At 36.9% G+C, this 23,014-nt stretch overlaps 1 protein-coding gene and 1 long non-coding RNA gene across 5 annotated transcripts in view; one reads left to right on the top strand and one right to left on the bottom strand.

Moving 5' to 3' along the window:
• The first annotated feature begins 1,595 nt into the window (after positions 1 to 1,595).
• LOC138855157 (uncharacterized) lies at positions 1,596 to 15,884 on the top strand. Its single transcript, XR_011394331.1, has 3 exons — positions 1,596 to 1,736; positions 12,952 to 14,198; positions 14,377 to 15,884. It is a non-coding gene; the product is annotated as an uncharacterized lncRNA (long non-coding RNA).
• The window catches only part of LOC128702213 (senecionine N-oxygenase), a 49,614-nt gene continuing 41,254 nt past the window's right edge, over positions 14,655 to 23,014 (bottom strand). For 3 of the 4 annotated variants that reach the window (XM_070102770.1, XM_070102767.1, XM_070102769.1), the window contains exon 8: positions 14,655 to 16,645. In XM_070102770.1, coding sequence (XP_069958871.1) covers positions 16,334 to 16,645 — 312 coding nt within the window. In that variant the 3' untranslated portion in view covers positions 14,655 to 16,333. Of the gene's footprint in view, positions 16,646 to 19,892; positions 21,812 to 23,014 lie in introns of those variants that run through there. The other variant, XM_070102768.1, reaches the window with a different exon arrangement.

Raw genomic sequence — 23,014 nt, 5'->3', positions numbered from 1 at the left:
GTAGTAGATAGTCTTTTTAGTATGATAATAAGATGTTATCTTCATTATAGAATAATAAGAAAATATTATAACCTTTATATTATAATAATAAGGTAAAAGGACCCCAATGGAAATAAGTCACTCTGTCTGACTTTTTTGGGTTATCCTAGGTTCTCTACACATATGCTGCTATGTATGATAATTCTATGTAACTGTATTGTGTATACCTGAATAAATTTACTTACTTACTTACTGTGGACGGTAGCGCGAGAGCATATGAATACACAAAAGGCCTAGGAACTAGGCCCCAAAGGGTTAACAGGAATACATATGGATTTATATCTACATATCTATAGTTCACTTATCTGTTACAAGCAAATTTAGGAAATTTGCTTAGTATATCTGGTATCTTATTTTCATTAATAAGATACCTTGACATGTCACATAGGTTATTATACTGTCTGTCTCTGTATTCCTCAATAAGTGGACAATTAAGCACATAGTGTTCAAGAGAGTGACCATATGCCTGATCACATAATTTACATTTAGTTTGATCATCATCTGTGTGTCTCCCAAACTGCCAGAAGTACTTGTAACCAAGCCTAAGCCTCCCCACTACAACATCAGTCAGTCTGTTCACATTGCAAGTTGCTCCATAAACATACTTATCTACGTTCATGTTATCATAGTGGGTTATAGATCTACTCAGGCTTCTAACTGCATTCCTATAACAATCATCTTCATTATTTACTTCTCTCCTAATATTATTCCTAATGCTAGACACAGTTATACTAAAGTTATATTCTACGTTCTCCTTCTGGATACTCTTCTTGGCTAACATATCAACTTTATCATGAAGGAGTAATCCAATGTGTGATGGGATCCATAGCAATTGTACATTAATTCCTTTGTCCCTAATTTTTGAGTATCTATACCTGGCTTCCCCAATGAGCATGTTGTTGGAGTCATTATATGAGCCAAGAGCCTTCAATGATGACATAGAATCAGTAATGATTTAGCACTGGTGTGCTTATTTATGTGCACTTGTACCTAACTTAAAAACTTTCCTTTTTCTAATTCTGTTTCGTCAAACTCATATCAGATGGCATCGTGAGCCTTTTCATACATATTCTTAAAACTATGTATGGATCCTGCCTCTTCCACTTTGCTATCTAGATAGTACCACTTCCTGACCATTTTAATGCTAAAGAAATATTTCCTAACATCCATATGGCTCATATTAGTTTTTAAATCCAGTTGTGACCTCGTGTACCTGAGTCCCGCCTCTCAGACACTCACCCTGTCAATTCCTCTCGGTATTTTGTACGTCGTAATCGTGTCACCCCAGGTCTTTCCTCTAGTAACAGGTTTAGCTCTTCTAGGCAATACCTCTCAGCTCTGAGACTATCTTTTTTGTCTATCTTCCAGTTCCTGGTCCAGCTAAGTTTTATTTAGGTACAGGTACACATAAGAACAGTTATCATACATAGTGTAAATTATATATAACCCAGAAAACGGTCAAAGAGGCTTATTTCCATTGTGATCCTTCAAATATTTTGTTCCCGTTTCTCTTACCAGAGAAGACTTGGTTTCTTTTATAATTCCCACAATATTTATACAACATATGTTTCTCCGGGACTCTCAGGAAGGAGGAATCAATGCGTCAACTTTGGTGACCCCTAACAACTCCAACAACATCAAGTTGACTGATTATTATAGTGCCTCTGCTGGTCACAATACCCCGAGAATAATCACAGGTAGTGTCTAAGTTAGTTGTGTCTAAAGTAGTTGTGTCTAAAGTAGTTGTGTCTAAGGTAGTTGTGTCTAAGGTAGCTGTGTCTAAAGTAGTTGTGTCTAAGGTAGCTGTGTCTAAGGTAGCTGTGTCTAAGGTAGCTGTGTCTAAAGTAGTTGTGTCTAAAGTAGTTGTGTCTAAAGTAGTTGTGTCTAAGGTAGCTGTGTCTAAGGTAGCTGTGTCTAAGGTAGCTGTGTCTAAAGTAGTTGTGTCTAAGGTAGCTGTGTCTAAAGTAGTTGTGTCTAAGGTAGCTGTGTCTAAGGTAGCTGTGTCTAAAGTAGTTGTGTCTAAAGTAGTTGTGTCTAAGGTAGCTGTGTCTAAGGTAGCTGTGTCTAAGGTAGCTGTGTCTAAAGTAGTTGTGTCTAAAGTAGTTGTGTCTAAAGTAGTTGTGTCTAAGGTAGCTGTGTCTAAGGTAGCTGTGTCTAAAGTAGTTGTGTCTAAGGTAGCTGTGTCTAAGGTAGCTGTGTCTAAGGTAGCTGTGTCTAAAGTAGTTGTGTCTAAAGTAGTTGTGTCTAAGGTAGCTGTGTCTAAGGTAGCTGTGTCTAAGGTAGCTGTGTCTAAAGTAGTTGTGTCTAAAGTAGTTGTGTCTAAGGTAGCTGTGTCTAAGGTAGCTGTGTCTAAGGTAGCTGTGTCTAAAGTAGTTGTGTCTAAGGTAGCTGTGTCTAAGGTAGCTGTGTCTAAGGTAGCTGTGTCTAAAGTAGTTGTGTCTAAAGTAGTTGTGTCTAAGGTAGCTGTGTCTAAGGTAGCTGTGTCTAAGGTAGCTGTGTCTAAAGTAGTTGTGTCTAAAGTAGTTGTGTCTAAGGTAGCTGTGTCTAAGGTAGCTGTGTAGCACCTTAATTAAACAATAAAAATGATCAGACTTGATGCAGCACTGATGTGGTTAACACTGACCACAGTGGAAGTGAAACACTTTTTATTTGGGACTGTCCTAGGTATGTTACACTTATATTACCATTTAAGACAGTTATACTTATCCCCTCCAAAATTGTTCCTTAAACTTGCATACACCTTAAACCAGAACGACAAAGACTTGATCTGTGATGGTCGTAATTTTTAGTGCCAGACCTGTCACTAATTATTCCCACACTGTCTCTGATAAGCCCCATGTGGGTTTAGTGCTTAGTTTTGATTGTAATAATAATTATCTGATAATCTATACCATTTAATTCTTGCTTGGTCCTTTTATCAAGTCTGGTCACTTTTATCTTCGTACTATTTCTTCTGTAACTTTATATTTTCATACCTGGAGTGGGTTTCGGGGTTCAACGCCCCTGCAGCCCAGTCTGTGACTAGGCCTCAAGGTGGATCAGGGTATGATCAACCTGGCTGTTACTGTTGGCCGCACGCAACCTGACGTACGAACCACAGCCCGGCTGGTCAGGTACTGACTTAATGTGCCTGTCCAGTGCCTTCTTGAAGACAGCCAGGAGTCTATTGGTAATCTCCCTTATGTATACTGGGAGGCAATTGAACAGTCTTGGGCCCCTGTCACTTATTGTGTTGTCTCTTATCGTTAGTGGCGCCTCTGCTTTTCATTGGGGGAATGTTGCATCTTTTGTTTTCATAGGGAGTGATTTTCATGTGCAGATTTGGGACTAGTCCTCTATGATTTTCCAAGTGTATATTATCATGTACATCTCCCACCTGCATCCCAGGGAATACAAATCAAGGGACTTCAACTGTTCCCAGTAATTTAGGTGATTTATCATACTTGTGTGTGCCGTAAAAGTTCTTTGTACACTCTCCAGGTCAGCAGTTTCACTTGCCTTGAAGGGGGCAGTTAGTGTACAGCAGTATTCCAGCCTAGAGAGAACAAGTGATTTAAAGAGAATCATCATGGACGTGGCATCCCTAGTTTTGAAAGTTCTCAGTATCCATCCTGTCATTTTTTTAGGAGATGCAGTAGAATTACTTGGAGCGCTTGAGGTTCCTGAACCTGTATTCCCTGGAATGCAGGTGGGAGAGATACATGATTATATACACCTGGAAAATCCTAGAGGGACTAGTACCGAACTTGCACACGAAAATCACTCACTACGAAAGCAAAAGACTTGGCAGACGATGCAACATCCCCTCAATGAAAAGCAGGGGTGTCACTAGCACGTTAAGAGACCATACAATAAGTGTCAGGGGCCCAAGACTGTTCAACTGCCTCCCAGCATACATAAGGGGGATTACCAACAGACCCCTGGCAGTCTTCAAGCTGGCACTGGACAAGCACCTAAAGTCGGTTCCTGACCAACCGGGCTGTGGCTCGTACGTTGGTTTGCATGCAGCCAGCAGTAACAGCCTGGTTGATCAGGCTCTGATCCGCCAGGAGGCCTGGTCACAGACTGGGCCGCGGGGGCATTGACCCCCGGAACTCTCTCCAGGTAATACATTGTGTTTTTTGAAGGTGAGATCCTCTGACATTATCACTCCCAGGTCCTTCACATTACTTTTTCACTCTATTGTATGGTTAGAATTTGTTGTATACCCTGATACAGTTTTAATTTCCTCATCTGAGTAGTTAAAATTTCTCTTCATTGAACTTCATATTGTTTTGAGTGGCCCGCTTGAAGATTTGATTGATGTCCACTTGGAATTTTGTGGAGGACATTGTCATGGCAATTCAGGTGTCATCTGCAAAGGAAGACATGGCTCACATCTCTATGTCAACTCATCACATCAACTTATGTTGATGTGTTATTTATTTAATTGTGTTTGATGTAGTATTAACCATATTATTTCTTTGAATTTTGCTATTCTTAATAACTTTGTTATTATTTGTACGTATGTATTTGTCTTCTATTCATCTTTCCTTTTCATTGCTACTGTTACTCGTGCCTTCTGTTAATCTGTGCTATATTTTCTTCCTTTCTGTGTATATACCTTGTCTTTTGTTTGATGTACTATTTGTCTATCGGTCTCATTTTTTCATGACACTAATTTTGTCTTTGTTATCGAGTGCTCAGTATCTATTCTTACCTTTTGTCAAGTAATGCCTGTGCATTACCCAAGTCTGCCATTATCATATTCATCCTGGATTTTAGATTTTGCCACCGAAGTGGCTAGTTTATTGTGCACCCCATATCCATCCTGTGGATGGTAGCACAAGAGCATATTCTTTCAGATATACAGAAGTAAGATCAGGGACAAGATAGGCCCACTCAAAAGTTACTCGGGTCAGCTCACAGACAGTGATAAGGAAATGTGTAGAATTTTTAACACATACTTCCTCTCAGTTTTTACTCAGGAAGATACTAGCGATATTCCAGAAATAATAAATTATGTAGAACAGGATGATAATAAACTGTGCACGATTAGGGTCACAAGTGACATGGTTCTTAGGCAAATTGATAAATTAAAACCTAAATTCCCAGGCCCTGATGAACTGTATGCAAGGGTTCTAAAGGAATGTAAAGAGGAGCTTAGCAAACCTCTGGCTAATCTTTTCAATATATCACTACAGACTGGCATGGTGCCAGGTAAGTGGAAAATGGCAAATGTGATACCTGTTTTCAAAGCAGGTGACAGGTCCTTAGCTTCGAACTATAGACCAATAAGCCTAACCTCCATAATGGGAAAATTTATGGAATCAATAATTGCCGAGGCAGTTCGTAGCCACCTTGAAAAGCATAAATTAATCAACGAATCTCAGCATGGTTTTACAAAGGGGCGTTCCTGCCTTACAAATTTATTAACTTTTTTCACTAAGGTATTTGAGGAGATAGATCATGGTAATGAATATGATATTGTGTGGATAAATTAGACACATGTGCAACTCTTGGGTATCTTTATTGAGGAAACGTTTCGCCACACAGTGGCTTCATCAGTCCATACATAGGAGAAGCTTGAAGAACAGGAGGAGAATGAGGTAATCAGTCCCTCAACCTTGAGTCGATGTGTTCAGTCCATCAATCTTGAATAGAATACGGCATGTGAGCGGAGAAGCAGCTTATAAACCATATGGCAGGAGTGGTGCAGCAGTCTTAGGTGGTGTCGCATTTATTCAATGTGGAAGTAGGTCATGCCCAAGAATTAGGCAAGCGAAGAATTCCTAAGTATTAAGATCCCAAGAAGTTGCAGTGTCTGACAGGTTGAACAAATGCGACACCACCTAAGACTGCTGCACCTCTCCTGCCATACGGTTTATAAGCTGCTTCTCCGCTCACATGCCGTATTCTATTCAAGATTGATGGACTGAACACATCGACTCAAGGTTGAGGGACTGATTACCTCATTCTCCTCCTGTTCTTCAAGCTTCTCCTATGTATGGACTGATGAAGCCACTGTGTGGCGAAACGTTTCCTCAATAAAGATACCCAAGAGTTGCACATGTGTCTAATTTATCAACATGTCGGTTCTCTGAACCATTCATCTACATGATATTGTGTATATGGACTTCAGTAAGGCTTTTGACAGGGTCCCACATCAGAGACTATTGAGGAAAATTAAGGCACATGGAATAGGAGGAGAAATTTTTTCCTGGATAGAGGCATGGTTGACAAATAGGCAGCAGAGAGTTTGCATTAATGGGGAGAAATCAGAGTGGAGAAGCATCACGAGTGGTGTTCCACAGGGGTCAGTGTTGGGCCCCATGTTGTTCACAATCTACATAAACGACATTGATGAGAGCATAAAGAGCGACATAAGCAAGTTTGCCGATGACACCAAAATAGGCCGTCGTATTCATTCTGACGAGGACATTAGAGCACTCCAGGAAGATTTGAATAGACTGATGCAGTGGTCGGAGAAGTGGCAGATGCAGTTTAATATAGACAAATGCAAAGTTCTAAATGTTGGACAGGAAAATAGCCATGCCACATATAAACTAAATAATGTCGATCTTAATAATACAGATTGTGAAAAAGATTTAAGAGTCCTGGTTAGCAGTAATCTGAAACCAAGACAACAGTGCGTAAGTGTTCGCAATAAAGCTAACAGAATCCTTGGCTTCATATCAAGAAGCATAAATAATATGAGTCCTCAGGTTGTTCTTCAACTCTATATATCCTTGGTTAGGCCTCATTTAGATTATGCTGCACAGTTTTGGTCACCGTATTACAGAATGGATATAAATGCTCTGGAAAACGTACAAAGGAGGATGACAAAGTTGATCCCATGTATCAGAAATCTTCCCTATGAGGATAGACTGAGGTCCCTGAATCTGCACTCTCTAGAAAGGCGTAGAATTAGGGGGGATATGATTGAGGTGTATAATTGGAAGACAGAAATAAATAACGTGCTGAAAATATCTAGCCTAGACAGGACTCGTAGCAATGGTTTTAAGTTGGAAAAATTCAGATTCAGGAAGGATATAGGAAAGCACTGGTTTGGTAATAGAGTTGTGGATGAGTGGAACAAACTCCCAAGTGCAGTTATTGAGGCTAAAACGTTGTGTAGTTTTAGAAATAGGTTAGATAAATACATGAGTGGGTGTGGGTTAGACCTGATTAGCTTGTGCTACTAGGTCAGTTGCCGTGTTCCTTCCTTAAGTGAATGTGACCTGACCTGACTAGGTTGGGGCATTGGCTTAAGCTGGTAGGAGACTTGGACCTGCCTCGCATGGGCCAGTAGGCCTGCTGCAGTGTTCCTTCTATCTTATGTCTATGCCATACCTGGTTACACAGCCATACACAACTGTAGGGCAGATCAAAAAGGGGGTGGCACAGCTATGTACTACTCAGACCAGCTAGAATGTATCACTAATACTTGCACAAGGGATGAACATGGGGAATATATAATAGCTAAATTCAAATCCAAATACCTACAAAAACCTCTCACAGTGATAAACATCTACAGAGTACCACAGTCAAACATTAGCCGTTTTAGTTATAAACCTAGGAAGTATGATAACTGATGCACGCATGAACAAAGATCACTTACTACTCTCAGGTGACTTCAGTATAAATCTCCTACAAGACCAGGACCCACATGTTACTAAATTCACAAACACTATGAGTAACTGCATGTTGCTACCAACAGTAACAAAACCTACAAGAGTTACAGAGACTAGTGTTTCTCTACTAGACCACATCTGGACCAACACCATATCCCCCTTAAGATCAGGCATAATCACAGACCATTACCCTACCTTCCTCATAACAAACCTTGGCAAATTGCCCTTAGACACTACTAAAGTCACTTTCAGACTTCATAATGAGGCAGCTATCAATAACTTTACAGCATCAGTGACAAACATTGACTGGCACACTGAGCTAGAAATCTATACAGATATTGGCGAATGTATTAATAATTTTCTAAAAAAGACCCAATACCTCTATAACAAGCACTGCCCTAAAAAAAATAAACAGATGACTGCAAATAGACTGAACAGTCCCTGGCTAACACCCAGTATCCTCAAACATCCATACTTATTACTGCACCTACTACATACATAGAACACTTAACTCTGACATAAACCCTTCCCTTACCAACCTCAACAGAACACAAGACACAGATCACTCTTTGATGTTCCTCGTGTCCATCTCACGCTATGCAAAAGCTCAATGCACATAAAAGGCCCTAAAATCTGGAATTCATTACCTGTGAATATAAAAGAAACACTTTATAAATTCAAGTCTCTTCTCAAAAATCACTTACTCACCCACAACTAAATAATTGTATCTCATATATGTCAACCTGTGACCCAATCAAACTTTGTTACTATTTAACTTCATTACCTAACAGAATACTCCATTCTAGTGATTACACAGCAACACAGTAAATGACCATATGACCTGTCTTTGTAATAAATTGTTATCTGTTTTACAATAATTTTTGTACCACTGAATATATCATTGCTTAGTTAATCTTAAGCTGCCCATAATGCTATGCATTCAAGTGGCTTTGGCATGCTGCATTTAACTATATTTTTTTGTACTTCAATGTATCATGTTCAAATTAATAAATATGGATACACAAAAGGCCTAGGAACTAGACCCCCCAAAGGGTTAACAGGAATACATTATTTTATTTTTTTTTTTATTATCACACCGGCCGATTCCCACCAAGGCAGGGTGGCCCGAAAAAGAAAAACTTTCACCATCATTCACTCCATCACTGTCTTGCCAGAAGGGTGCTTTACACTACAGTTTTTAAACTGCAACATTAACACCCCTCCTTCAGAGTGCAGGCACTGTACTTCCCATCTCCAGGACTCAAGTCCGGCCTGCCGGTTTCCCTGAATCCCTTCATAAATGTTACTTTGCTCACACTCCAACAGCACGTCAAGTATTAAAAACCATTTGTCTCCATTCACTCCTATCAAACACATGGATTTATATCTACAGTTCAATTATCTGTTACAAGCAAATTTAGGAAATTTGCTTAGTATATCTGGTATCTTATTTTCATTAATAAGATATCGTGACATGTCACATAGGTTATTATATTGTCTATATCTGTATTCCTCAATAAGTGGACAATTAAGCACATAGTGATCAAGACAGTGACCATATGCCTGATCACATAATTTACATATAGTTTGATCATCATCTGTGTGTCTCCCAAACTGCCAGAAGTACTTGTAACCAAGCCTAAGCCTCCCCACTACAACATCAGTCAGTCTGTTCACATTACAAGTTGCTCCATAAACATACTTATCTACATTCATGTTATCATAGTGGGTTATAGATATATTCAGCCTTCTAACTGCATTCCTATAACAATTATTTTCATTATTTACTTTTCTCCTAATATTATTCCTAATGCTAGACACAGATATACCAAAGTTATATTCTACAGTCTTCTTCTGGGTACTCTTCTTGACTAACACATCAACTTTATCATGAAGTAGTAATCCAATGTGTGATGGGATTCATAGCAATTGTGCATTAATTCCTTTGTCCCTGATTTTTCAATATCTATACCTGGCTTCTCCAGTGAGCATGTTGTTGGAGTATTATATGAGTTAAGAGCATTCAGTGATGACATAGAATCAGTAATGATGATAGAGTCAACATAAAATGGGATAAGCTATCTTTTGGCTGCCTTCAAGAGGGAACTGGACAGATACCTAAAGTTGGTACCTGACCAGCCAGGCTGTGGATAGCAATAAGTCTGGTTGATCAGGACCTGATCTACCCAATTAGATGCAGAGGTGTTGACCCTCCAGGCAGGTAGACCACAAATAAACCTTCAGTAAAGGCATTGCCAATGTACAGGACCAGTTCTACTACTAATGTGACAATAAATATTTATTTCTCCAAGTACCACTAGTCTCCTATTAACCATTAATTTACAATTGGAACTAATAAGAGCTATGGGTCTGTGAGGAGAGGGATTGCAGCCTGACATCTGGTTTTTGGAAAGGCAGAACCATACCAGACCTTTAACTGTATGGATAATATTTCTGTAGACCTAACACAATTGAAGGATGATGATAATAGGTTTAATGCCGAAGTGTTACTGCAAAAGCACGAGAACATCAGACTGGGCTAACACACTGACAACTTTAGATTGTGTCAAGTGTCTATGATTAATAACATTTTATATAGGTGAATAAAATTGCTTTATGAATAAAAGATAAACTTTATTATGTTTTACAAAATAGGGAAAAACCAGTTACAAACTTGACATTTTAAATGATGTATGTGTCACCGTCGCCAAATTGTTGAAATATTGGCACGTGTATTTACATTAAAGGTGGTTCCCAAATTTTAATTTTATTTTGTAAAATCAAAAATATTATAGTTGTCTATTAAGGTCATATTTATTGTATGCATACCATTAATTCAAACAGAAAATGCTGTAGCATATATAAAAATAATATAACTATTTTTTTTTATAAAATCAGAAATACTATGATGTCTATTCGGGAGGTAGTTGCTATCAAACATTTATATAGTTGTTGCATAAGTAATTATCATGTATTCTTGAGCACTGTATGAATAGCCAGGCTTTCTTGCACTGAACAAAGTATTAGTAAATGCTCAGTTTAATGGACTAACAGGGAAAGAAACAGGTGGGGTGGATAGAGATGAAGTTGTTTTCCCATGATTGTTAATAAATAATTCTGTGACCAGCAGACTTTGTCCACTGTTTCCCAATAGATTCACCCAGCGGATTTTGTCCTGTTAAACTGAGCATTTACTGTACAATACTAGGCAGTAAACATATAATATTTGTATAAGACATAACAAATTTGGTGAGAACTTTTCATAATTATCTGATTACACACTAGTGAAAGTAATACAAATATTTATAAGTAAGTGATAAGCAAACTTGTTAAAACCTTATACAATAAATTTTTTAAAATGAAACAAAACGGTGAACATGGAAAAAACTGAATTTGGCTGTTAAGATTATAATTATTATTCACAAGGAATTCCTTAATCCATAAGTGTCATTTAGCAGCTGTGAATTAAGCTAATAATCCATAATTTATAGTACAATAATTTAATTTTGAAAAAGCTCGATACGTAACAGGTAAATATAGCAATACTAAAAACAATGAAAAATATCATTTATAAAGCACAATCGAAAAGAAAATATAGTCAGCTGAAAATGCATCGTCAGTAAAACATTAAATATTAGGAAGACTTGTACATAGCCAGTGTATAGGGTAAGACGTCACCACCACCACCTTTGTCATAAACTCAAAATGTTATTAAATAGAACTTGATTAATACAGGCAGTCCCCATAGGTAAACCAAGTACAGTGGACCCCCGGTATTCGATGCATTATATCGCAAAAAATTTTCCTCGGTATTCGATACGATTCGTACGACACCTGTGGCCTGAACTGCCCCTTGTGTGCCAGTGTGCGCACATCTAAGGATACATTCCATATTATCACTGTGTTTGGTGCTTGTTTCTGCAAAATAAGTCACCATGGGCCCCAAGAAAGCTTCTAGTGCCAACCCTGTGGTAAAAAGGGTAAGAATTAGTATGGAAATTAAGAAAGATTTTGAAGGGTTTGGGGCTAACCCTGGGAAGCCTATACCAGTTGTGGAATACATTGTGCCTACTTCAAAAATTAAGGAAATGTGTGCACAGTGGGTTGAAGTGCAAACCTTTATGGATGAAAATCACCCTAACACAGCTATTACAATGACAATGTTGTGGCCCATTTTAGACAAATCGTAAAGGAACGGGAGGTACAGAGCTCTATGGACAGATTTGTTGTGCGACAGAGGTCCAGTGACTCTCAAGCTGGTCCTAGTGGCATTAAAAGAAGAAGAGAAGTAACCCTGGAAAAGGACTTGCTACCTCAAGTCCTAATGGAAGGGGATTTCCCTTCTGAACACTAACACCTCTCCCCTCCCATCAATCATCACCAGATCTTCATTAAAGGTGTGTCAATTATTTTATTGCATTAAACTTAATACGTGTATTTCATGTAGTAAAATTTTTTTTTCATACTTTTGGGTGTCTTGCACGGATTAATTTGATTTTCATTATTTCTTACGAGGAAAATTGATTTGATTTTCGATATTATCGGTATTCAATGAGCTCTCAGGAATGGATTAATATCGAATACCGGGGGTCCACTGTACAGGCAGGCCCCCACTTATACAGCAGGGTAAGTTCCAGGTTACTGAAAATTGCCGAAAAGTGAAACTTAGCCATTTTTCAGTTTCAAATATATATAAAACCTGATAACATGTGTAAATAAGAGGTTCTTTGCTTTAGGTGTCTTTTTTTTTTACCATTTTTCCAACAGTTATAGTGATACTATGAGTAACAATACCTTGTCTCTAAAATCTTAAGATACTCAAAGAATATTTTTTCAAGTTTCTTTACCTGGAGTGGGCACTGACCCCCAGAACCCTCTCCAGGTAAAGAAACTTACAAAAATATTCTTTGAGTATCTTGGCTAGCATTAAAAAAAAAAGGGGGGGGGGGAAGGTTATAAAAACTACATTCTTTAATAAGATGAGTATTGTGGTTGAATAGAGATTAAACACTGACAATGCTACTGTAGATGTGGAAATCCAAGATTAGATTAGATTTTGTACAAGATTAAAATATCTCAGTCTACTAACTGTGAGTTGGCATTTCCACATCAACAGAAATATTATAGTTATTTTACTCGCTTGTTGGAATTATTTTTGTTAATCTTATTTATTACAGTAATTATCATTATTATTGTCTTGTGCTAAAGTGATGGAGGATCGATCGTCCATCACTTCTCATGGGTCCATTGCTAAGTATACTGTGTTCTATATTGACTAAATTATATATATTTTTTCCAGGAAATTAACTCGACCTCTGCAATTCAGATTTTGACAAGACACGCAAACATGTACAAGTTATGACAGCAATACAAGTACCAGCTACAAACAAGCCCAACTTTCTTGGGAATTCTTTAGAGCCTAAGTAAAATCACTAACTACTGAGAAGGTAAAGGTAATGGAGAGTGAAGTATAAACTACAGGTATGTAGAACTTGTATAGTATAATGCTTTGGCAAAGTTCTTGTGAGTGAGACAGTCTAAACCCCTTCACTGCACTGCTGGTGCAGTAAAAGGTCTTTCTATTCCTGGGAGAATCATTATGGTCTTTTACAAACATTTAAATATACTCATGGGTGCATCTACAGATTTAAAAAATACTGTGGTATTCATGAGATAAAATCAGTAGTTGATAATGATAAAATCTATTTAGATAAATTTATCCATTTGGTGGAAAAACTATTTTGTTACCAGTTGGACAATACAACTAATATTATCATTCGCTTTGTACATGGATAAGTGCTATGTCTATAATGATAGTGCAGCATGTAGCAAACGGAAGATAATCACATTTGATCCAAAGATCACCATCTTTCAAAGGTCTCGTTTCAGTTACCTCGCTAATTGTGCTTAACATTAAAAAAATGCTGAACTAAAGTTAAAATACTAAGATTAGTTACCAACATTGACATGACACAAGAACTAAATGAAGACTTCACAAATTTGGAAGAGAAAAGATGCTATTCAAGCAAGTATTTTTAGTTGTTAATGCCAGTGATTCAATCAAGTAGAAAAGCACCAAGATTCTGCTGCTCAGTAAGAGAAGTTGCTAAACACTATCATATCAGTAGCTCTAGAAAGCCATTTTTTTTCTTTTTCCCCTGGGTAACATTAGTATTAATTGAGAACAGCTATATTGATGGATTACCTATCCCCCTCTTCCCTGAATAATATATTCAAGTTTTGCATTAAAACCTTTCTGGGTAACCCTAAAAGTGTGCACACCCCCAACAATCCTCCTCCTGCCCATGTATACAGTAAATTTAAGCTGCTCTACTGATATAGTATTAAACAAAATAACTCTTCATCTTTGAGGTAAGCATAACAGCAATGACATTCAAGACCCCAAAGAAGTCCTGGTAGAGGAGACGAGACATCCGCTTGGATACCAGCCACACTAGGTCCCTCCAAGTGTTCACCACCTGCCCATCCAGAATCTCTGTTACCTTCTCATCACTCCCAACTCTATACTGGTATTTCTTGAACTCGGTATATGAAAACAAAATTATTATTATTATAATCAAGGGGGAAGCGCTAAACCCGGAGGATTATACAGCACCTGGGGGGGGGATGTGGAAGGCATTCAGGCTTAATTTGGGGAAGTGGAGCACAGATCCAATTCCCTAAATCAAGAGCCCCTCACCAACATCAAGGAACCTTCCTTGAGGGGTATGAAAACAAAAGTCTGATCAATACAATCCTCAAAATTATTTGTTTAAAAGGTTTATGAGATGGGATGTCAGCCAGTGCTGACAAATCATTGACATAATTTAAGGCCCTTCCCAATCCAAACCTATGGAAGTGTTCATCTTTGTAACCAAGGCGACGACGGCGATGGAGCTCAGAGAACATGGTATCCATTGCCTCATGGGATGGCAGAGTAATCTCCCCTTGCATCACTGCCATGTAGTACTGAACCTGAATAAATATAAATTTCACTACATATTTTTAAGAGATCTTCTGGCCCCAAAAATTTCAATGTGTTTGGTTGACAACACACAGTAAGTAAATTCCTGATAAGTTGTAGTCTTTACTACCAGCTGTGTTATCATTCTGTCCCTTAAAATCTTTATATTAAACCTATACAGGTCATTCTGGTTCCTTCAAGTAAGGATAAAGTGTAGTGCATTTATTTTGTTTTCTGGCAGCAATTTTCCACCATAGAAGCATGAGCTAACAAAGGAAACATGTCACCATCACTCATTCAATAACTGTTTTGCAAGAAGTACATTACAACACAATTCAAATGACTCTGAACCACAGTGTCCACACCTAATATTCTGCCCTAGAACGAGTAAGGTGGGGCATGATCAGGTGTTAAACACCAGGTTGTATTAGCATTTTATCATGCAAGGAAAAAAAAAATCATGCTGACTGAAAGTAACTAAATATCTGTCATTGGCCTTTGCTCCATTTTTTAAATATGTTCATTATGAGCACTTCTTTGTATATATATACAATACCTTTAATTTATGTTATTTACCATAAATGTAATTGTCTAAACTTCACCTGAAATCAGAGTTTCAACTACTAATAAATGCTTGCCATATACTAGCAAGATCTTCACAAAATATTTGCCAATAATCTAAAATTTTAATTATTCTCTCAGCGCTGTATAGCCCTTGTGGCTTAGCGCTTCTTTTTGATTATAATAATTGTTCTCTTTATATTAATTTAAGTTTTATTATTGATAATCAAATTTAAATTTTGGCTATTCCAGTGCTCATTTACACTGTACAAGGTAGTATTAAGAGGAGCTAGACATGTTTCCTCTGGAGAAGCCTGATTGTGATAAATATGTGGAGCTGGCTGATTGCTTACCAAGGAAGTATCTATACAGACCATGTTGCAGTTAACAGCTACACAATAGATAACAAAAATCGACAAATGGTGAATCAGAGAGAAACTAAGCCTTATATTTAAAAATAATTTGCCCACTGTGGAGTTAAGTACCCTGACAAAGCCCCACAGCAGATAAAATGTTCAATACTAGTCTTAGTGTCTTCAGTTTTATATAAATGCCCTTGAAATTCATTACATGTATACCACAGGCCTGTCTACAGTACATGTACACATGCCAGGAAGAAAAAAAAAAAAAAAAAAGCTACTGTGTGAATGTGAAAGGTATATTTCATCTGCATTTATTAAAATATACAAATTCACCTTATAACTGGTTTGAGTAACAAAAAACAAATTATATGTGTAGATTAATTATTAATTTCCCACTGAAAGTAAAGACATCCTTAAAAGAAAATCCTTCTCCTTTGCATGCTCATAACACACCCAAGCCTCTTACCTATTTATTTACAATATCATTAATATTGTATTTTTTCAGATTAAGGTTGCTGACAAAATGAATATTATGGAGTTGAGAAAGGGAAGTATGATAGCCAAGCCACCTTCAAGAATGCCAGTAATGGTCTGCATGAGTGTACACTGAGATCCTGCACTTGTTCCTTGAAATAAAATAATCAGTAATTGAGCAAAATATGAATCAGAGTATCAACAAAACCTGCTTTTCTTAAACACAACAATGTGGAACCTGTTTGCTTTAGCCTAACTTTATACTTTTTCATGGAGAAAGAGCATTTTTTCTGGGTCGTACATGAACTGAGCATAATAAATTATTTAACCTTTACAAAAGTAGTCTCTCCTGTAATTCTGTAACTAGACCTTTTGAATGTCATGAGTGAAGCTATCCTTGTTGCATGCACTGCATCAAACAGATCTCTTACTGCTTGGGGAAGAATTGGCAGTGCTGCCACCTTGGCTAAATTATCAGTGTACTGCCACTGTAATTTACCCATCTTATGGAAATGCTTAATATGTAATCCTTTAGTGATATGGTCTTCAAACTCATTTTTGATGCTTGCATTCATTTCTGGCTCGCTAGGTAGAGGTAAAGTTCCTGTCTGTGTCTTTAAATAGTACTGTACCTGGAAATATATTTAGATGAAATATTAGCCATAATTAACAAGTACAATGAAATTTCAGTTCTATACTACAATAGTCAAAAAAAATTTGGCTGAACTTATACAAATAGAATTTCCAATCCTTTTGAGTGATATTTATTCTGTTTACACCAATTTGTTAATCTCATAAAAAAGACATTGTAGTGAAGTTTTTATTGGTACACCATTTCACCCACGAGTGAACTTTTATCTGATAACCTCGATTTGTGAAATGTTGTACCAATCAAAACGTTGCTTCATTAAGTGCCTTATTGCCACTTGTGTGAAGCAAGTTTTTGAGTAAATTTTCTAATCTACTTGAATAAATGGATGACTAATCTCAGGAAATCTCATATTCTGAAACACATGTAAAGTCATTATAAACAGTACTTTTTAAATGAATTTAGTACAGGGTTCCCCAACCTGCGGCCCGAGGGCTGCATGTGGCCCTTTTAGGAAATGAATGTGGTCTTCGTATGAAATTATGAATTCACTGGAGCCTACATGAAAGTGTCAACCAAACCATGTGGCCCTCATTACACACTTGTGTAGGAAGGTTGAGGACCAATGATTTAGTTTATGTAATGTTTGGTGAATTACCACATGTAAAGCCATTAAGCACTTTTAACACATTTCTACACCATACTACTACGATGTTCAGAGTCACTTATTTCTTCTTTCAAAGCACTGGCTGTATCCCACTGAAGCAGGGTGGTCCAAAAAGAAAAACAAAAGTTTCTCTTTGTAAATTTAGTAATATATACATGAGAAGGGGTTACTAGCCCCTTGCTCCCGGCATTTTAGTTGCCTCTTACGACAAGTCGTGTATTTAACCCTTAAACTGTCCGAACATTGATCTACGTTTTTTTTTACATTCTTTCTTGTGGAGAAAATCAAGGTCAGAGCGCTACACGCGCAAACGTAGATCTACATTTGGACAGTTTAAGGGCTAAAGATATAAATATATACAAGTACAGTGCCTGTGCTCTGAAGGAGGGGTGGAGACATGTTGCAGTTTTTGAACTGTAGTTAGGCATGCCTCTGACAAGACAGTGTTGGAGTGAATGATGGTGTTTCTTCTTTTTCGGGTTGCCCTGCCTCAGTAGGAAATGGCTGGTGTGTTAATAAAAGAAAATGTATATACATTATATGAAGGGATTCACAGAAACTTGTAAGCCAAAGTTGACTCCTGCATTCTGAAAGAGGAGGTGTGGCATTACTGAGAAAGGAGGGCCTCGTATGATGCTAGAGCGATCTGATTTTAAAGTGTATATTTGGAATCAGCATAGAAAATAGTACCCCTAGTGTGATTTTAAGTACTTTTGAAAATCCAGCTGAAAAACACTGAACTATAGTTCAGGAATTTTTTGGGGTGAAAAAAGTTTCTCTCTCAAAATGGAAAATGGTCATTATGACACTGTGTGTTGGATCAGTTGCTCCCCACAGACATGAAAAAATCCAGTAAATACAGCTTTCATGGAAGGTCATGAGACAAATGTGCCATAAAAGACGCGTCAGACAGGGAAGAACAAACAGCCTTGTATCATGCTAAAATGGTCTCTTTTATTCGTTAAGTGCATATTCGTATGTAGCATCAAAAACTGATTTGTTTGGTAATGTTTAGTTATTTATTGTAATTTTTGATGACTATTTTTTTAAGCAAACAAATGGACGGACATTAGGTTACCGATTTTTACACACAACAGTATTTTATAAATCTTTTCTTTCAACAAACAATACAATAAATATAAATATTGTATTTCCTGATAAATGTTTAAAGTACAATACATTATATATAAATTAATATACATCTCAACCTAAGTGGTACCGTATAAGAAAAAATTAAAGTGGACAGATGTCATGACTGACATCTGTCCACTTTAAAGTTTAAAAAAATCATCTAAAAAAGTAGGGTGTACACCATAAAGTTTTATGTGACAATTATTTCATTATAATGTGTGTGTTTATCCACCTCTTCATATCTAATGAAGTTCAAAACACTGGAAATTATTAAGTTATTTATGGCATAGTATAGGATGTAACCAGCAAAACTGGAGGTGCTATTGCATCACTACCTTAATCCAAACTACTCTATTCCCAACAGTTTTTCATGCTACTGCACCACCACCTTAATCAAAACTATTCTACTCCTGATGGCTCTTCCATGCTACTGCATCAGTACCTTAATCCAAACTCCTCTATTCCCAATTCTGACTTTTTTAACTGTATGAATAAACTTGCATACAAAGAAAGAAAAAAAAAAAGACTTCTTACTTCATTAAAAGTTACCCTCACACTTCTCAGAAATCTTTAAGTCACTAATATATACTGTACTAATATTTGTTTCTGACAAAAGTCTTTGGGCATGACACAATGGGATAATATTACTTGCTGTACCTCGCTTATTTTTGTTTAATCATGAAGAATGCAAGTACTTAGTGGTACCTCGGGATACGAACAGCTCAAAACTCAAACAATTTTATAAGTGTATTTTTGGGAGTCTGAAGTGGATTAATCTAATTTATATTATTCCTCATGGGAACAGATTCATTCGGTATTGGCACTTAAACAGCCTTCTGGAACAAATTAAGTTTGTATCCTGAGGTATTACTGTATGGTTATATCCTGTCAACCATTCTCTGTACTAAAATATGTTCTACAGACACCTATTTAACCCTCTACCTATCTAAAGTTCTATGCAATTAAACTTTTCCTGCCATATCCTCATTTTCTACTCCTAATTACAAGGAACCCAATGCAAATAATCATTAACTTTTTTGGGGTTATCCTAAGAAATTTACATATATGTTACTAGGTATGAAGATTGTATATGTACCTGTGCCTAAATAAACTTACCTGCTAATTTCTGTATAGATTGGAACCTCTTTCCTCAAAATTCACAAAAGTTAACAGTACATGTAAATTCCAGATTCACAAAACTATGAACAAGTACAGTGGTACCTCAAGTTACGAACTTAATTTGTGCCAGAAGGCTGTTCGAGTGCTGATACTGAACAAATTTGTTCCCATAAGGAATAATGTAAATGCACTTACATGACTGTTTGAGTTGGGAGCTGTTTGAAGCTCGAGGTACCACTGTACTGTACAATGGTACCTCGAGTACAAAATTCTGTTCCTGTAATAAATTTTTATTTAGGTCATTTTACTTGGTTTTTCAGAGACCAAATCTCATTAATTCTCGCTTTAATCTTGTTAATATTAGTAATTGTAATAAAAAAAAAAAAAAAAAAAAAAAAAAAATGTCCAGACAAGAGAGAGAAGCGATGAATAACATATTTTAAATGAAATCCTATATTTGCTTATTAATTTTGGGGTCATATACCAAGGCCCAAACATCCCCCCCCCCCAAAAAAAAAAAAAAAAAAAAACTTGAGAGTAATCAAAGTTATCTGCAATCTGCCCTTCAATAAAAACATTATACATTTCACAGTATAATCGAATATTACTGATTACACAGCTTGCAAGTGTTCAGAAAAGAATTTTAATCTACATATTGCAATACAGTACTTTTGTGATAATGAAACCAGCACAAGAAATTATCTTGCATGTCAAATGCTCAAACAAGATATGAGACATGACAAGAATAGACTTATTACCCCATTTGCTTCAAAATATGTTAATACACCAGTATTTACAAATTTTTGGGAAAACTGAAGAATATGCACAAGATTCTAGATGCCTGGAATTCAAAACAGTTTTAATCAGTACTCTTAATGCTTAGGTAAATACATAAACTAGCTACTATATGCACTACTCTATTTAATGCACTTGAAGGAGTCTGGGGGCTGTGATAATTAAACAAGTTTCTTTAAAGAACATAAGATGTGACCTCCCAATACTGCTTACAGTTTCATACATCTTTCATATGATTTGGGGCAAGGGTGGAATATCCCCCATTCTTGCTAAATCATTATTATATGGTCACTGCAGTGTACCAGGTTTGTGGAAATATTTAATAGGGAGATCTTCAGAAATCTTCAAAATATTTCTGAATATCATCATGCATCTCTCTCTTGCTAGGTAAAGCAACAACCTCTGACAATAAAAAAAATCACAGTAAACCAAAAAACTATATACAATAATTGTTACAAATGTCATTTATTCTAAGATACTTCCCAACATATACATCAATGGCTTACTCAAATACTTCACCTTTAACTACATAATACTGCTGCATGTGTGAAAATATCCATATTCAACACTCCCATTCCTACCCCTTATTATTATAATTATTCCTTTTAATAGAACAATACTGAAGGGTTCTTGATCCAAGAAACTGAGTACATTATAAACTAACTCCTATACGTATTTAGTTTTGGGAATGCACCAGGCAAAAAAAAAAGAGAGGTACTATACAAAATACTTTAATAATTATGTTGCTTTCAAACGCCTTTCACTAAAAACACTGTTCAGTATAATTTAATTTAATCTTGTAAATTACAAAAGCTTGTGAATTTGGGGATTCAACTGTATTGGTATTATTATTTAATGTAGTTTCATTCCCTTGGAACAGAATTTTAATATACTGTAAGTTGCAAGCCTATATACAATACTTTTGTGATAATGAAGTCAGCACAAGAAAGTTTCCTACAAACGTGAAATGATCAAATGAGATGTCAGCCATGACACACAATTATTTCCCGATTTGTCTGAAAATACATTAACACTACAGGATCTGAAAATTTAAGAGTAAATGAAGAATATGCACAAGATTCTAAACACTAAGAATGCAGGTAACAAATTCAACAATGAAAAAATATTAACCAGTACTCAATAGTAATCAGGAAAATACTATACTGTACAAAAGTATGCTGTGCCTTATTTAATGTGCTCAAATGAGTCCTGGCCAGTAATAATGAAGCAAGCTTCTTTATAGAACATTAGATTTGATTTCCTCATACAGCTTACAGTTTCATATAGCTTTTGTATGACTTGGGGTAGGGGTGGAATATTCCCCATTCTTGCTAAATCATTATTATATGACCACTGCAGTGCAGCAAGTTTGTGGAAATATCTAACAGGAAGATCTTTACTACACAAATCTTTAAAATCATTCTGAATATCATCATCCATTTCTCTCTTGCTAGGTAAAGCAACAGCCCCCGACACAGTCTTCAGAAAGAATTGAACCTACGAGAAAAAATAACAAAGTAAGCCAGAAAACTATATACAGTAATTACTACATCATCGTTTATTTTAAGACACTTCCCAACATATACATCAATGGTTTAGTCAAATAATTCACCTTTAACTACATAATAATACTGCATGTCAGTAAAAATTTCTGTATATATCCAGCACCCCATTCCTACCTATAAATATTATAATTTTACTTCCTTTAATAGCGCCTTAATGTTAAAGGGTTCTTGATCCTAAGAATAAGAACTACCCCCCCTTTCTTTGGATCAAACCTGATTACTCTCCATTCCAAAGGTGCTTATGACCTTTATGGGTTTAATGCTTTATGATGATGATTATAATTTTATTAATGAAAAGTGCAACTATAAACACCTGAAGGTCATTAAGTGCTGCAAGACCAGGTAAGGTTTGACAGGTGAATAAATGGTTTAGACAACCAATTGTGCAACATTTGGGTATCTTCATTCTGGAAGGCAGAGCTGTATGACTTAAGCTCTTGTTTTTATTATTATTATTTTTATTATCACACTGGCCAATTCCCACCAAGGCAGGGTGGCCCGAAAAAGAAAAACTTTCACCATCATTCACTCCATCACTGTCTTGCCAGAAGGGTGCTTTACACTACAGTTTTTAAACTGCAACATTAACACCCCTCCTTCAGAGTGCAGGCACTGTACTTCCCATCTCCAGGACTCAAGTCCAGCCTGCCGGTTTCCCTGAATCCCTTCATAAATGTTACTTTGCTCACACTCCAACAGCACGTCAAGTATTAAAAACTATTCGTCTCCATTCACTCCTATCAAACACGCTCACGCACGCCTGCTGAAAGTCCAAGCCCCTCACACACAAAACCTCCTTTACCCCCTCCCTCCAACCTTTCCTAGGCCGACCCCTACCCCGCCTTCCTTCCACTACAGACTGATACACTCTTTAAGTCATTCTGTTTCGCTCCATTCTCTCTACATGTCCGAACCACCTCAACAACCCTTCCTCAGCCCTCTGGACAACAGTTTTGGTAATCCCGCACCTCCTCCTAACTTCCAAACTACGAATTCTCTGCATTATATTCACACCACACATTGCCCTCAGACATGACATCTCCACTGCCTCCAGCCTTCTCCTCGCTGCAACATTCATCACCCATGCTTCACACCCATATAAGTGTTGGTAAAACTATACTCTCATACATTCCCC

Source organism: Cherax quadricarinatus, chromosome 83 (assembly GCF_038502225.1).
Source record: "Cherax quadricarinatus isolate ZL_2023a chromosome 83, ASM3850222v1, whole genome shotgun sequence".
Lineage (NCBI taxonomy): Eukaryota > Metazoa > Arthropoda > Malacostraca > Decapoda > Parastacidae > Cherax > Cherax quadricarinatus.
Note: the sequence above shows the minus strand (reverse complement) of the source record. Positions and strands in the feature narration are given on the sequence as shown.